We start from the raw sequence: 12,256 nt of genomic DNA, 5'->3' as shown, positions 1-12,256 counted from the left end.
GGTTTCAGTGCTGGGTCTGCTTCTGGAATGATAAATAATGGTCAAATAGGGAAACCCAGTTATAAGTGAGGAATGTCAGTTGCTTTGGGACATACACACAGTTCTGGAATACCCTTTGTTTTCTTTTTCTAAGCAGAGTTCCTGCTACAGTTCCAGTAGCTCAGTGCTGGGGAGTTCTGTGTGGGTTAGGACTCAGAACACTGACGAGCAAACCTAACCTTAAGCCCCAGAATGAGCTGGAGAGCCAGGCTAACGCATGCATGGGTTTTAATATGGCATTAAAATGAGAAATGAAATGTCAGCAAACACATTTGAGTGACTAAAGCCCAGGCATTAGGTGAGGCACAGATCTGGTCTGTTCCTGGCTGATGTAGCAGTGTTTCAGTGCCACTTCTCTTTGGACCTCAGGAGGGAGAATGAATTGAAGCTGCCTCATGACTGGTTATGTTACCTGGCCCCCGAGATTGTTCGTGAGATGGCCCCTGGGAAAGATGAGGACAAGCTGCCTTTCTCCAAAGCAGCAGATATCTACGCCTTTGGGTAAGAAAGGGACACCCAGGAATGCCATGGGAACTTCCCAAGTGAGACTTGTTCCAGGCTGAGCCCTCTGGGTCAGCCGTCCTCTGCTCCCATGCGGGATTCCAGTGAGGATGCAATTTCCTCACCTACTACAAAAGCCACAAGCAGGAGGTGCGTGGGGTGGGTGGGATTTGCTGCTCAGCCTCAGACACCTTCCAGAGCCTGGCTGAAGGAATGGGAGCAGTGACAGGGTTTGCATCTTTCCCTCACGAGCAGGCAAAGGCTTGATTTGCTGTTGGTGTTGCAGGACTGTGTGGTATGAGCTCCAAGCAAGAGAGTGGCCTTTCAAGACCCAGCCTGCCGAGGCGCTCATCTGGCAGATTGGGAGTGGCGAAGGGGTGAAGCAAGTCCTTGCAACTGTCAGCTTGGGGAAAGAAGTCAATGTGAGTACCTTCGTTGCAGGAATCCTGCCCCAGAGCTATTGATCAGGAAAGAGGGGCTGCTTAAAGAGACTCACTTGTAAGTCTAAAGATAAAAGGCAGGGGAGATATAGATTAGAATGGACCCCAGGTTAGGTACAAGCCTCTGCCCCTGACTGCCACACAGAAGTGGGCATCCACCAGGTTACTGCTGGGTTATAAGGATGCCCAAGACCTCTATAGTGTCTGTGGCTGGGCTGGAGCCAGGCAGTGCTGTCAGCTGCTTGCTCTGCAGAGGGGGCCTTGACCCGAGTGGAGATGATGAGGCACAAATACCCTTTGCAGGAGATCCTCTCGGCGTGCTGGTCCTTCGACCCCTGCGAGAGGCCGAGCTTCACAGTCCTCATGGATATGCTTGAAAAACTGCCAAAACTGAACCGTCGGCTCTCCCACCCGGGGCACTTCTGGAAGTCTGCTGAGTGAGTATTGGCTGCTGCGAGCACATCCCTGCTGCTCGGTTTGCTACCTGCGATTTCTGGGCTCTCCTTTGCCTTCCTGGGGGCTGTCAAACCTCTGACGGGCGGGTAGCAGCATGCTGTTCTGCTTTTGAGGTACCAGGAGGTTATGACACTGAGCTGGCATGCTTCAGGCCGTTCATTTCCTACTTCAACGTGTTCCCCTCCCTCCTTCAATAGATTATTTATCTTGCTTTATGTTTGGTTTGGAGAGGATCTACCAAGAGCATTGCAAAGGGCCCACACTGCCCCCAGGGTCATTAGAATTTCCCCTGTGCTGTGATGCTGAGGAAGGGAAGCACCAGAGGACATGCCACTATTTCCCTTTGAAGTTATTTTTGCCTGGGTGACAAACTGAGCCTCCCCACCCCACAAGTGGTTCATGGCAATTCATACACATTCCTGCTCTTTCTCTGCTCAAAGCCCTTAACATGGAGAAGCACTTGAGGTGTCAGTATCGGTTATCAGCATTAGTTACTGCTCAGTGAAATGAGAGTGCAGCAGCTCCGCTGCTGTTCAGCTGCCTTACACTGGGGTCACACCTGGGAGGAGGCTCAGGTTCCAGACCCACTGAAGATGCCTTCACCTCCCCTCTGACAAACATGGCACTAACCCCGCGCTGAGCTCCAGTGTAACCTTTACAATAGCTCTCGAGGACTTGCTTTAAATAACTGGAAACTAACTCTCATGGTGTCTTTTCCCTTCCCTCCTGTATTTCTGTAGGTTGTAGCTACTGGTGCAATAACGGGCTCCAACTTGCATGTTTCCATGTGTTGTATCCTAACCGGCAACTCGGACAATCACCTTCCATTGCAAAACCAACCCACGAAATTAACCCGGACATAACCCACACTGATCTGAGCTCCTCCTTTTCTGCCTTTCCCGCTGGGTGTGGGCTGCTCGCTTCAATAACAGCTCCTGCCTGCAAGAGGCCACTGCCTAACACCGCAGCACCGCGCTCCTGGGAGCCCCAGCGGGCGGCCACCGGCCCTGGGCAGGGGCTCACGAGTGCGTGGGACTGAGCCGGTGCTGCCCAGCAGGGTGGGGGTCCTGAGCCTGGGGTCACTTGTGCAAGTCTCATGGGGCAGAGGCGCACTGGTGGGGTGCATGGGTCAGCTGGGCTCAGCTGCACTGCTGTGTGAAAGAGGAAGGAAAGCAAGAGCACCCTTTGGGTTCTCCTCCTCCCCTTGCAGGTCAGTGCTCTGGATCTTAGGTTTGCTTCTGTTCACATCCCTCTGCAGCAGACCCCCTGCCCTAACGCCTGGGGCTGTGCAGAGGTGCAGGTAACACAGCAGCCTCTGTAGAGAAGGTCTGCTTCCATTCTCTACCAATTCACGAGTTTGAAAACCACCTTGTCCTGGAGGGCAGAGGATAGGGCTGAGGAGAGCGTGCCAGGAACCAGAGAGGACAAACAAGGGCAAGGGTTTGCTGCTTAATTACTTAAGCCTCTTTTGTGGCCAATCTGGAGTCGTACGGGATCAGAACCTAACCCATCCTAGTTCCTTTTATAGGGCTGTAGCTTGGTGAGGAAACCAAAGTAAGTGACTTTCCCTCCCTTCTCCCCTCCCCGCTCTCTCCAGCATTAACAGTAGCAAAGTTGTCCTGCGCTTTGAGAGGTTTGGGTTGGGAATCCTGGAACCGAGTCACCAGAAGCTGTAGCGGTCGCTGGCCCCGGCCCCGCTGCTCCCGCCCGTGTCCGCACTCGGCCCCGGCGGCCCGGCCCTGCCCGAGCACCAGCGGTTGTGTAAGGAATGTTTACATGGATCTTTGTGTGAACTCTATTTTTTTAAGCACAATAAAGCAGTGAATCCGGTTGAACCGCGGCCGCGCTCCAGCAGCACCCAAACCAGAACCGCTTCGGGTTCCTTCTGGGGTCTGCGGCGAACGGCAGCGACCTTCTGCCTTCGGAGCCCTTGCTGTCCCCAGGAGCAGGGGAGCAGGGGAGCGGGCTGGCTCCAGCAGCAGGGCTGGAGGCCAGGCCTGCCCTTGCCTTTCATTGCGGTAAAACTCAAGCTCTTGCAGTGGGGTTTGCCCAGGCTGAGCCCCAGTGAAACTTCACAGAACTCCTGCGGGCAGGAAGGGTCACGCCTGGCTCCCGAGGACCTGACCCAGCCCTGCTCAGACTGCGTCAGGGTGATTTGAAGACACACACACACACCCCCCATACCCTCTCCAGTGCACGAGGCGGAGGTTACGAGTGAGGACGGGTCATGAGGGGGCCCTGGAAGCCCCCAGATTCCATTTCTCCAGCAGCACTGGCGCACTGCACCCCCATACACACACCTGTCACCATGGGGGGCTGTGAGGGGCACGGGGGCAGCTCTAGCCCCACGATGCAGGGAAGGCGGCAGGCACTCGGGGGCAGGTGGGTGACTTGTATAAAATTCAGTGGCAAAGAAAGCCCTGGGTTGTGCTGGGCAGAGCTCCCCTGCCTCGGGCAAGCCGGGAGCGCTCCCACGAGTGCTCTGGCAGTGATTTTGTTCCATGTCCCACACAAAACATGGGTTTGGTGGTAGCAGGCACTGCTTCTGCCCTCCCTCCTCTCCCCATTGTTACAAACACCCCCCTGCACCCCCGTGTGTTCAGCCTTCACCACCTTGTTCTCCTCCAGACTTGCTCCTGTTTGTTCCCACAGTAGTGCTGCGTCAGCGGTTTTAAGCCGTTGTTTGCCCTGTGGGCACTGCGTAAATCACAGCAGCACCCCCAAAGCTAAGCCAGGAAACCTCCGGGCTTCACCCTGCTCCTGCTGCAGGTGCTGGGGCTGCAGCCTCAGCTCTGAGCACGTCCTGGGGGGCAGCAGCCCCCTGTGCTCCTCACCCCTGCCCTGGGGAGCAGGAACACCCGGAACTTCCCAGCAGGAAACAGTCAACAACTGGCCCATGGACACTGGAGCTCGTCCCTCATCAGCTGCTGCACCTGCGTGCGGGAGCCTCTCTGGGGGAGCAACAGAGCCTTGGTTTGCTCCTGAGGCTGTGCCTGGTGAGGAGCAGGATGGGCAGCGCTGCTCCAGAGCCCCATTAAAACAGAGTAATTAAAGCCCGAGCAAGCCCCATCACTGTTTGTCCTTCCTGGCCTGCCCTCGGGTCTAACTGAGGCCCTGTCCGTGAGGATGCGCTGCCCCTTGCCAGGCAGAGTTTCCCCATTCCCTGGGAGCCAACATCCCCTTGTGCTGGCAAAGGAGCACGGGCCTGAGCCGCAAGATCTGGGATTCGAACTCAACCCGACCTTGGGTTTGCATTTAACACCATAAACTGCTCCTGAAAGCCAGACCCGGCCTCCTGCCCCCTTCTATCAGAGGGGAGGCACCCGTGGTGCTCCGGCTGTGCTGCTGCTGCTGCTGCTGCAGGAGCCCGGTGCCGGTGGAGCCCGCGGGGGCAGCCCGGCTCCGGGGCTGCGGCACCTCCTGCAGCCGGCAGAGGCCCCTGGACGCGTGGGAACCCCTCGGTGAATAAACCTTTGCTGCGGGTAACGCGAGCGGCGCCGAATCGTGGCTTCACCTCCCCTCCCCTCCCCTCCCCCGTGTACTTGGAGCCCATCTCCCCCGGGAGCCCCCAGCCTCCGCCCTTCCCTCGGCCCAGTGAAGCAGCCGCAGGAGGTTTCCCACCACCTCCCCACAGACACAGCGCAGCCCCTGCTGGGCGCCCCGAGCCGCGTTAACGGGCGCTGTGTGCGCGGAGCGCCGCCTCCTGGCCGGAGCATCCCCGCGGATTCAAACCCCTCCGCACGGGACTCAACGCGGTCCCCGGGGCACAGCCCAAGCGCTTCATTTCTCCCACACGCCCAAAGCGCCGCCTCCCTCCTCCGGGAGCAGCCGGCGCTCACCCCTCAGCAGAGACAAATTCCGGCACAAGCAGAGACCGCTCCTGGCCCCAGCCCCCCGCCGTGGAACGCTCCATTGCATTCCGAACCCGACGCCCGGAGGGGACCATCCCTTCCCCAGCCCAGCCGCACCTCGCTGGCCATTCAGCACTCTGCCATCCCACAGAACACCCCAGCGCGGGCACAGAGCGCAGGGTCATTCGCAGAAGGCACCACGGAACAGCCCACGGCACAGACCAGGCTGCAGCGCACCTGGCTGAAGCAAGCTCCGGGAAAGCCGGACGCACCGCATCAGTTATCCCAACAAATCACAGCCTCATCCCGACACATCCCCGCCTCCTACCCCAGAGCTCAGCCTGCTCCTGCCCGCACACAGCAGCAGCTCCAGCCCCCTCCTCCCAGCCCCACAGACTGGGGCAGGGACGTGCCCCCCCCCCATCACTCAGAACCCTTTGCACAGCAACAACAGAAATCACCATTTCAACACGAAGAGAAAGGAAAGAAAGCCTCTGACCTACCTGGGCTCCTGCTGCCCTCCCTGCCCGGCAGGACCAACCTCACAGCAGCACTGCAGCCTCCGTGTGTGGGGCTGTGCCCCGCGGGGCTCAGCTGCCCCTCATTGCCCTGCATGGAGCAGTTGATCAGGATCAGCTGCTGGCCCCTCAGAGCCTGCACCCCGGCCCGGAGCCTCAGCATCCAGCCTGTCCTGAGTGCTGGGTTCCACCTCAGCTGTGTAAGCAGGGCTCAAGTGTTAGTGCAACGAACCACTCAGTGCTTCAGAAAGGGCTCCTCTGCCACTCTCAGCCCGGTGGAGTCCCCAAACCAGCGAGGAGCTCATAACCTGGGAGCACAGAACATCCCTCTGCCTCCAGCAGCACCACTCAAGTGCTCAACCTGATGCACAGCTTAAACCCCATCCTGACTGGGGGCTGTAATGAAGCCAATCGCAAGAGCCAACAGCAGTTCCATCCACAGCAACGTTTGTCTCAATATAAAGGCATCTTTTATTACACACAAATCAAGTAAATCAGAGCATAGAATTCAAACGTACCAAGTGCTTTTGACTTCCGAACCTTCCTGCCATGGGCTGTGTAACAACAACAATTCAGGTTCAAGTACCTGAAACACACAAAGCAGAACTGCAGCCACTGCCTCCTCATGCACCCACACCTGGAGCAGGTATTGCCACTTGGGAACCATCACTTTATTATCTCATTTGCAATACTGCTGCAGATGCACCCAGGCGTGGGACTGAACATTCCCAAGCAGCACAACCGTCCAGTTACTTGCTTTAAAGTATAAAGGATAAACGTGCACAGGGAGAGAATCTGGTACAAACCCCTCACACAGATACAGTGTGGTTCAAGAAATATTCCACTTGCAGCTCACACCATAAAAAACCTCGGAATTTCCTCATATTTACAGAAAACAGCAAACACAGACTGCAGACAGCATTACAAAAATAGTTTGAATCTTCACGATTGAGAAAATCAATGAAGTCTCAGAATAAATAGCAACAAAATGTTAAACTTCATGTTTTTCTTAAGGCTGAGGTTTAAAGCTCAAATCCTACCATCACAGACATGTTCTATACATGTACATACGTGTCACACACACAGGAACATGCATGAGAAAGAGGATTTGAGCCCTTGCGTTTTGAAAACAACCACAAATGTGCAAGGATTGGCTAAAACAGGAGGTGATTTGCTCTTGGGCTGCTGGGTTGCAAAGCTCCTGCCCCTCTCTTGACTTCCGGTGGGAACACAGCCCCAAATATATCTTCATGGTATCGCTTTTGGCTCTGCAGAAATGAAAGGAAAGCCAAGAGATGAATTCAGCGCTGCTCCCTGTGCAGGAGCTCAGTAACCAAAAGGTCTTTTGCATTCTGTGCCAGTGGCTTTTGTTTCTGTTGGTAAAAGAACCTGTCTGACTCCCAGACACTCGTGTGCTGCAGGACAAGTTCTGGTAGCAAAAGGGTCCTAAAAAGCCCCAAGCACTCTGCTTTCAGTGACTGCTTCAACTCACTTTGCTCCACTGGTACAACACAAACTCTTGCTGCTCTGGACCCAGCCCAAAGCTGATGTCCAGGACCCAAAGAGAAACAAATGGCAGATGTAAGAGAAGGGCATCAGGCGTCACTCTCACACCTCAACCAAACAGAAACTGTGTTTTACAGCACGGGGCAGGGAATAAGCTCATCACGTAAAGCTTTTCTCCTTGTGCATGCTCATGGCAGCCCTCAAGGTCTGGAGGGTGACTGAAGACTTCCACGTCCCACCCCGGGGCATTGTGTGACTGGGAAGGCCACCTCGTGTGTCACAGCGTACCTTTAGCTGGAAGAAATACTCCTCTGCCTGCTGCTCGCTGAGCTTCAGGGCCTTCGTGAGCATCCTTTTCAGAGCCTGAGCAACGTCCTTGGCCATGCGCACGTCTCCACAGACATAGAGGTGCCCTTCCTCCTTGTGCAAGAGGTTGCACACTTTGGTCCCCAGCTTGCTTTGAAGAACGTCTTGAACATAGACCTTGGAAACAGAAAAAGGACCAGAAAAGGTTTTCAATGGGGGCTGGCACAGTGAGGGTTTAACCACCCTGGCCCCGCTGCGTGCTGCACCACAGCGCAGGAGAAGAAAACAGCTTCATGCTGTCTTTACAGGCCCCAGATTTGGAGGCTAGGCCTGATTTAATGACAGCAGACTGAGACTCTTCTTCCTCAGAACCAGTTACAGCTGCCACAGCCACAGAGCAGAGGAAGCAGCCTTACTTTAGGTTGGCCAGGCTGTCTGGAGTAGGCTGTGTAGACTTCTTTCAGGACTCCCTTCCTCTTCATTTCCTCAGTTTCTGCTTTGTAGAGGTGATCCATGTCTGGCTGCCGGCAGCCAAACAGCAGCGTCATGTCACCCCCTCTGATCCCTGAAACCAACATTGGCAAGTTGCTTGTCTTTCCTGGTAAAGGCCCATTATCCCTTATGACTATCCCCACAGCGGGCCCCGCTGCCACAGCAACTGGCTGTGTAGAGCTGTTCTGTTCCACACCTGGAATGCTGTGTTCTGTTCAGGTTTTAGGGTCTTGCAGGAGGATGGAACCTGCCCCAGCCCTTGGGGACCTACATGGAATCACCTGCTGGAGCAGGTTCCACAGATGGGCTGATGGGGCAGGCCAAGGTGCTTCCCCTCCACGTTTTGAGTGTCTGGGGCAGTCACTGAACACAGAGCAGTTACAAGGACACAGGGGCTGCTCCTCCAAGTGACCAAACACCTCGAGATCACCAGAATGGTCTCAACGGGACAGAGGAGCTGTTTCAGGGCAGGGTCCAGGCAGGGCTCTTGGGCAGTGTCTCTGGGTGTCTCCCTCTGCAGAGGTTTCATTCGGAGGGCGAGGGACGTCTCCTGCTGCCAGGCAGGTTCTGGCCTCCCCCTTGTGGCAATCCCCATCAGTACCTCTCTTTTCCAAGTCGTGGAGACGCTGCAGCCAGAAGCTCCGGTAGGGAGCAATTCCGGTTCCTGAGCCGATCAGGAGGCACGGCCTGCTTGGCTCCTTCGGGAGATGGAATTCGTTGGCACTAAAATGCAGAGCGACGTTAATGATGCCATTAGTCGATGTGAGAGCTCAGTGCCTGCGTCCTGACTGACTGTCAGCAGCACAACCGAAGTCACCAGTCTGATTTTACTCAATGCAAGACAAGGTACAGGATCCCATCGCTGGAGGATGAGGAATTCCCTCTCCTCACACTCAGATATTCCAACCTGCACTCACCACTCCCTTGAGAACCATATGCACCCAGTGAAAAACCCACTGAAGAAGCTGACCTCAGAACCACTGCGTTCTGTTTCTGTCCCTGTTTCTCTGTCAGACACTCACCTGCGTACAAAGCACGGAACCATTTCACTGAGAGCTATTGTGTTCAGCCACGTGCTGCAAACTCCATGGTGCAAAGGCCCTTGTCCATCTGCTCAGAGCAAGGGAAAACATCTGTCAGTTCTAAAGCTCTCTCATCTAAAAAGACAGATTTTACACCTAAAATTATGGGTTTTAAATAAGTAATATAAGGAATAAGTAATGTCTAGTAATGATTTATAGAACAAGGATACGCTGATGATGATGCCCACCCTGACACAGTATGAACATCTGCACTGCAGTACACTGCTCTGTATGTATCACAATACAAACTTGTTGCTGTAGGTATGCTTCATGCCATATGGCAGAGACAGTTAATTCCTGCACCTCAATGCAGCCTAAACATCATTTAATTCAGAGAGAAGTGAAACCAAATGTCCTCACCTCTTGTCCTGTAGTTTACAACTGCAACTGTCAGATGAATCTCTCTGGCTGTCAGGTCACAGGAGGAGCTCACAGAATAGTACCTGGGTTTCAGGAGCGGCAGCTGAGTCAGGAGGAAAGCTGTTGAGACCTCAGCAGAGGGAAACTCCTCCAGCACCTCCAGGATGTTCGGGCTGTTGTAAAACTTCCACTTATTGTATTCTTCTGTGCTCTAAAAGCCAAAATCCACCATGACAACGTTAGCAGGTCATTCACACTGAGATCAGGAGAGCAGGGAGACCTGCAATGTCATTTATATATAAGCTTTCTGCCTTATGTTCAATGAAATGTGCAGGCAAATCACGAGAGAGCTCTCAAAACTTTGCCTAAAGTGACACTGGGGTTCCCTAAGGAGCCGTTTCATTTTTGAACACAGAGGTACAGACACCTGCTATGACCTTCTCAGATACCAGCTCACTCAGTGTGGATGTAGAGACTGAGCCTGTTTCTGAGCCCCCTGCTAGGGGGCATCCACAACACTATGGGCCCAGGCCCTGATACCTCCTGGGCCTCACTGAGCCCAGCAGGAGAAGCAAGCCCTTACACACCAGTGGTTACCAGGCTGGTTACTGGTGTGTAAGTCCCTCTTAGTGCATGGTACCAAATCCTCTGGCAAAAATACCTACCCTCTCCCCTGCAGCCCCTCCACCTGCCAGCTGTGAGCTGTTCTAGTGGCACATCACCAGGAACCACCAGGAGGAAGCACGAGACATGGGCAGGCAAAACAACCCACCCAGAGCCCCACAGGAAATGCCAGATCTGAAGACATCTGGATTCCCACACCCAAGTGAGCCACAAGACCAGCCCTTCTCTCTGTGGTTGGCTTTACAGGCACACAGAACATGTAACAGAGGCATAAAATCAGGCACCATCACTACAAAACTCCTTAGCTTCTGCTGCACAATGAAAGGGCATCACATGGCCCAGTGCACTGTCTCCTAATGTAAACGTAGCCCTAACACTTACCTGACACAAAACTTCCAGCCTCTGTTTGTCTCCCTCTGCTGTTACCAGCTGGGAGAGCTTCTTCAGCAGCTGCTGGGAGGGTGGAGTGGTGATGTCAAGCAGGTACATCAGTGCCTCGGGCAGCGTGCAGGCTGGAAGCCTCTTGTCCCTTGTCCAGCAGCCACCTGGAAACCAGGGAAACAAAGGAACACTTCTCAGTTCCCACGGCATTTGACACCTGCAGAGCTTTACAAAACTCGGTGTCCTTCACTTCAGATGAGGCTGCAGCAGGTCTGGACCACAGGGCCCTTCTGAAGAGACGTTAGTGTGAGGCTTCAGACTTTTGGAAGGGGAGGCTCTGGTGCAGAGAACTGCATGATAGCAAAACACCACTTCAAAATGAAGTTTTCCATCTGAACACATCATCTTTCTGGGTGTCAGAATGCTATGATTTGGCAGATTGCTCCTACTAAGATGGAAAGATGGTCACAACATGCAAATCTATTTTAGGACTCATACATAGCAACAATAAGCAAACTCTGTTTAATTGCAGTCAGTGGCCAATTCAGCGACTGAGTTACATTGTCAACCCAGGATAACTCTGCAAACGCTGGTGCAGTTACCATGGGCTGCCAGAGTGTGCACACTCAGATTGAGAGTTGTAAGAGTAACTAAAAGCTTCCACAAAATCCTATTGAAACTTAAGAAAAGGATGATATAGAAAATTCAGTCTATAAAACTTCTCAGGAACTGCAGAGAAATCTGTCAAACATCCTCTGCTATTTGATCTGAAGAGAACCAACTTACCCCTGGTGCAGGTTTCAAGTCTGACAGTCTGGTCAGCTGGAGGAGCATCCTTGACGTGTGCAATGAGGCCATGGACTAATTCTGGCTGGTTGCCTGGGAAAATCCCGATGTGTTCTCCAGGCAGGTAGCGCACTTCCCGATCAGTCTCACAGGAAAGCTTGACTAGAATGGTAACACGGCTGGGTAGAGAGGAAAGAGATCAGACACATCTCGGTTACGTGGACAGGATTTCCCTTGAGTTGCACCGAACAGGAATAAATCTGAGGTGGCAGCTGGCAAGAGCTTACTTGTGTTCAGCACCAAACCAGCAGAGCAGCTCAGCAGAGATCAAAGGGCTGTATCACAAAGTTTTTTATTCCCCTACATTCATAGGCCCTAATGCGAAGCCACCTCTTACTTAAGCCAGAATTAAGATTGTATGTATGACTGTGGACTTGTGATAATGATTTACTTCTAATGACCATTTGAAACTTGTATGTATTTCTCAATAACTGCAGGAGAAGATGTCTATAACCAGACATTTCAGATGTTTAAGACTGCAGTAAAATGTAGTATGGCAATATTCAGAAGACTGAGGTACCACACCTGGATTTTAAACTTTGAAGATTCTGCCTGAACTTCAGCTTCATGGGAATGATATCCTTGCTGTGAATGCTTGCAAGTGCTGTTGAGAAAAGAGGACATGGACATGACTCATGGGAATTTTGTGATAAGGTTTGTTTAAAAGGTCATCAAACAACGTGCAGAAAAGACCTGAACCATGCTCCCCTAGAATTAGTCACCCATGTGTCCTGTGTGCATGATGCCTTCCCTGACTAAAAGTACTTCATCTCAGCTTTTGTTCTTCTGGGTCTGTCAAATGTATCCTAGTTCTGGTGTTCCGATGGAAAAGATAATGATTAATGCAATGGAAA

At 53.2% G+C, this 12,256-nt stretch overlaps 2 protein-coding genes across 8 annotated transcripts in view; one reads left to right on the top strand and one right to left on the bottom strand.

Annotated features, from left to right (window-relative positions):
• Window positions 1-3,305, top strand: part of KSR1 (kinase suppressor of ras 1) — a 52,462-nt gene extending 49,157 nt beyond the window's left edge. The window contains exons 17-20 of the mRNA XM_062615671.1: window positions 409-540; window positions 827-962; window positions 1,284-1,417; window positions 3,034-3,305. Coding sequence (XP_062471655.1) covers window positions 409-540; window positions 827-962; window positions 1,284-1,417; window positions 3,034-3,112 — 481 coding nt within the window. The 3' untranslated portion in view covers window positions 3,113-3,305. The remainder of the gene's footprint in view (window positions 1-408; window positions 541-826; window positions 963-1,283; window positions 1,418-3,033) is intronic.
• The window catches only part of NOS2 (nitric oxide synthase 2), an 86,280-nt gene that overhangs the window by 46,391 nt on the left and 27,633 nt on the right, over window positions 1-12,256 (bottom strand). For 4 of the 7 annotated variants that reach the window (XM_062615656.1, XM_062615654.1, XM_062615658.1 and 1 more), the window contains 8 exons: window positions 11,928-12,006; window positions 11,343-11,521; window positions 10,557-10,720; window positions 9,552-9,762; window positions 9,132-9,219; window positions 8,711-8,832; window positions 8,034-8,182; window positions 7,456-7,794 (listed from right to left, as the gene is read on the bottom strand). In XM_062615656.1, the coding sequence (XP_062471640.1) occupies window positions 7,471-7,794; window positions 8,034-8,182; window positions 8,711-8,832; window positions 9,132-9,219; window positions 9,552-9,762; window positions 10,557-10,720; window positions 11,343-11,521; window positions 11,928-12,006 (1,316 nt within the window). In that variant the 3' untranslated portion in view covers window positions 7,456-7,470. Of the gene's footprint in view, window positions 1-6,252; window positions 7,074-7,455; window positions 7,795-8,033; window positions 8,183-8,710; window positions 8,833-9,131; window positions 9,220-9,551; window positions 9,763-10,556; window positions 10,721-11,342; window positions 11,522-11,927; window positions 12,007-12,256 lie in introns of those variants that run through there. The other 3 variants (XM_062615659.1, XM_062615661.1, XM_062615660.1) reach the window with 2 other exon arrangements.

The sequence above is a fragment of the Pezoporus occidentalis genome, unplaced genomic scaffold, assembly GCF_034315485.1.
Source record: "Pezoporus occidentalis ecotype Australia unplaced genomic scaffold, CSIRO_AGI_Poc_V1 ctg183, whole genome shotgun sequence".
In the NCBI taxonomy this organism is placed as follows: Eukaryota; Metazoa; Chordata; class Aves; order Psittaciformes; family Psittacidae; genus Pezoporus; species Pezoporus occidentalis.
Note: the sequence above shows the minus strand (reverse complement) of the source record. Positions and strands in the feature narration are given on the sequence as shown.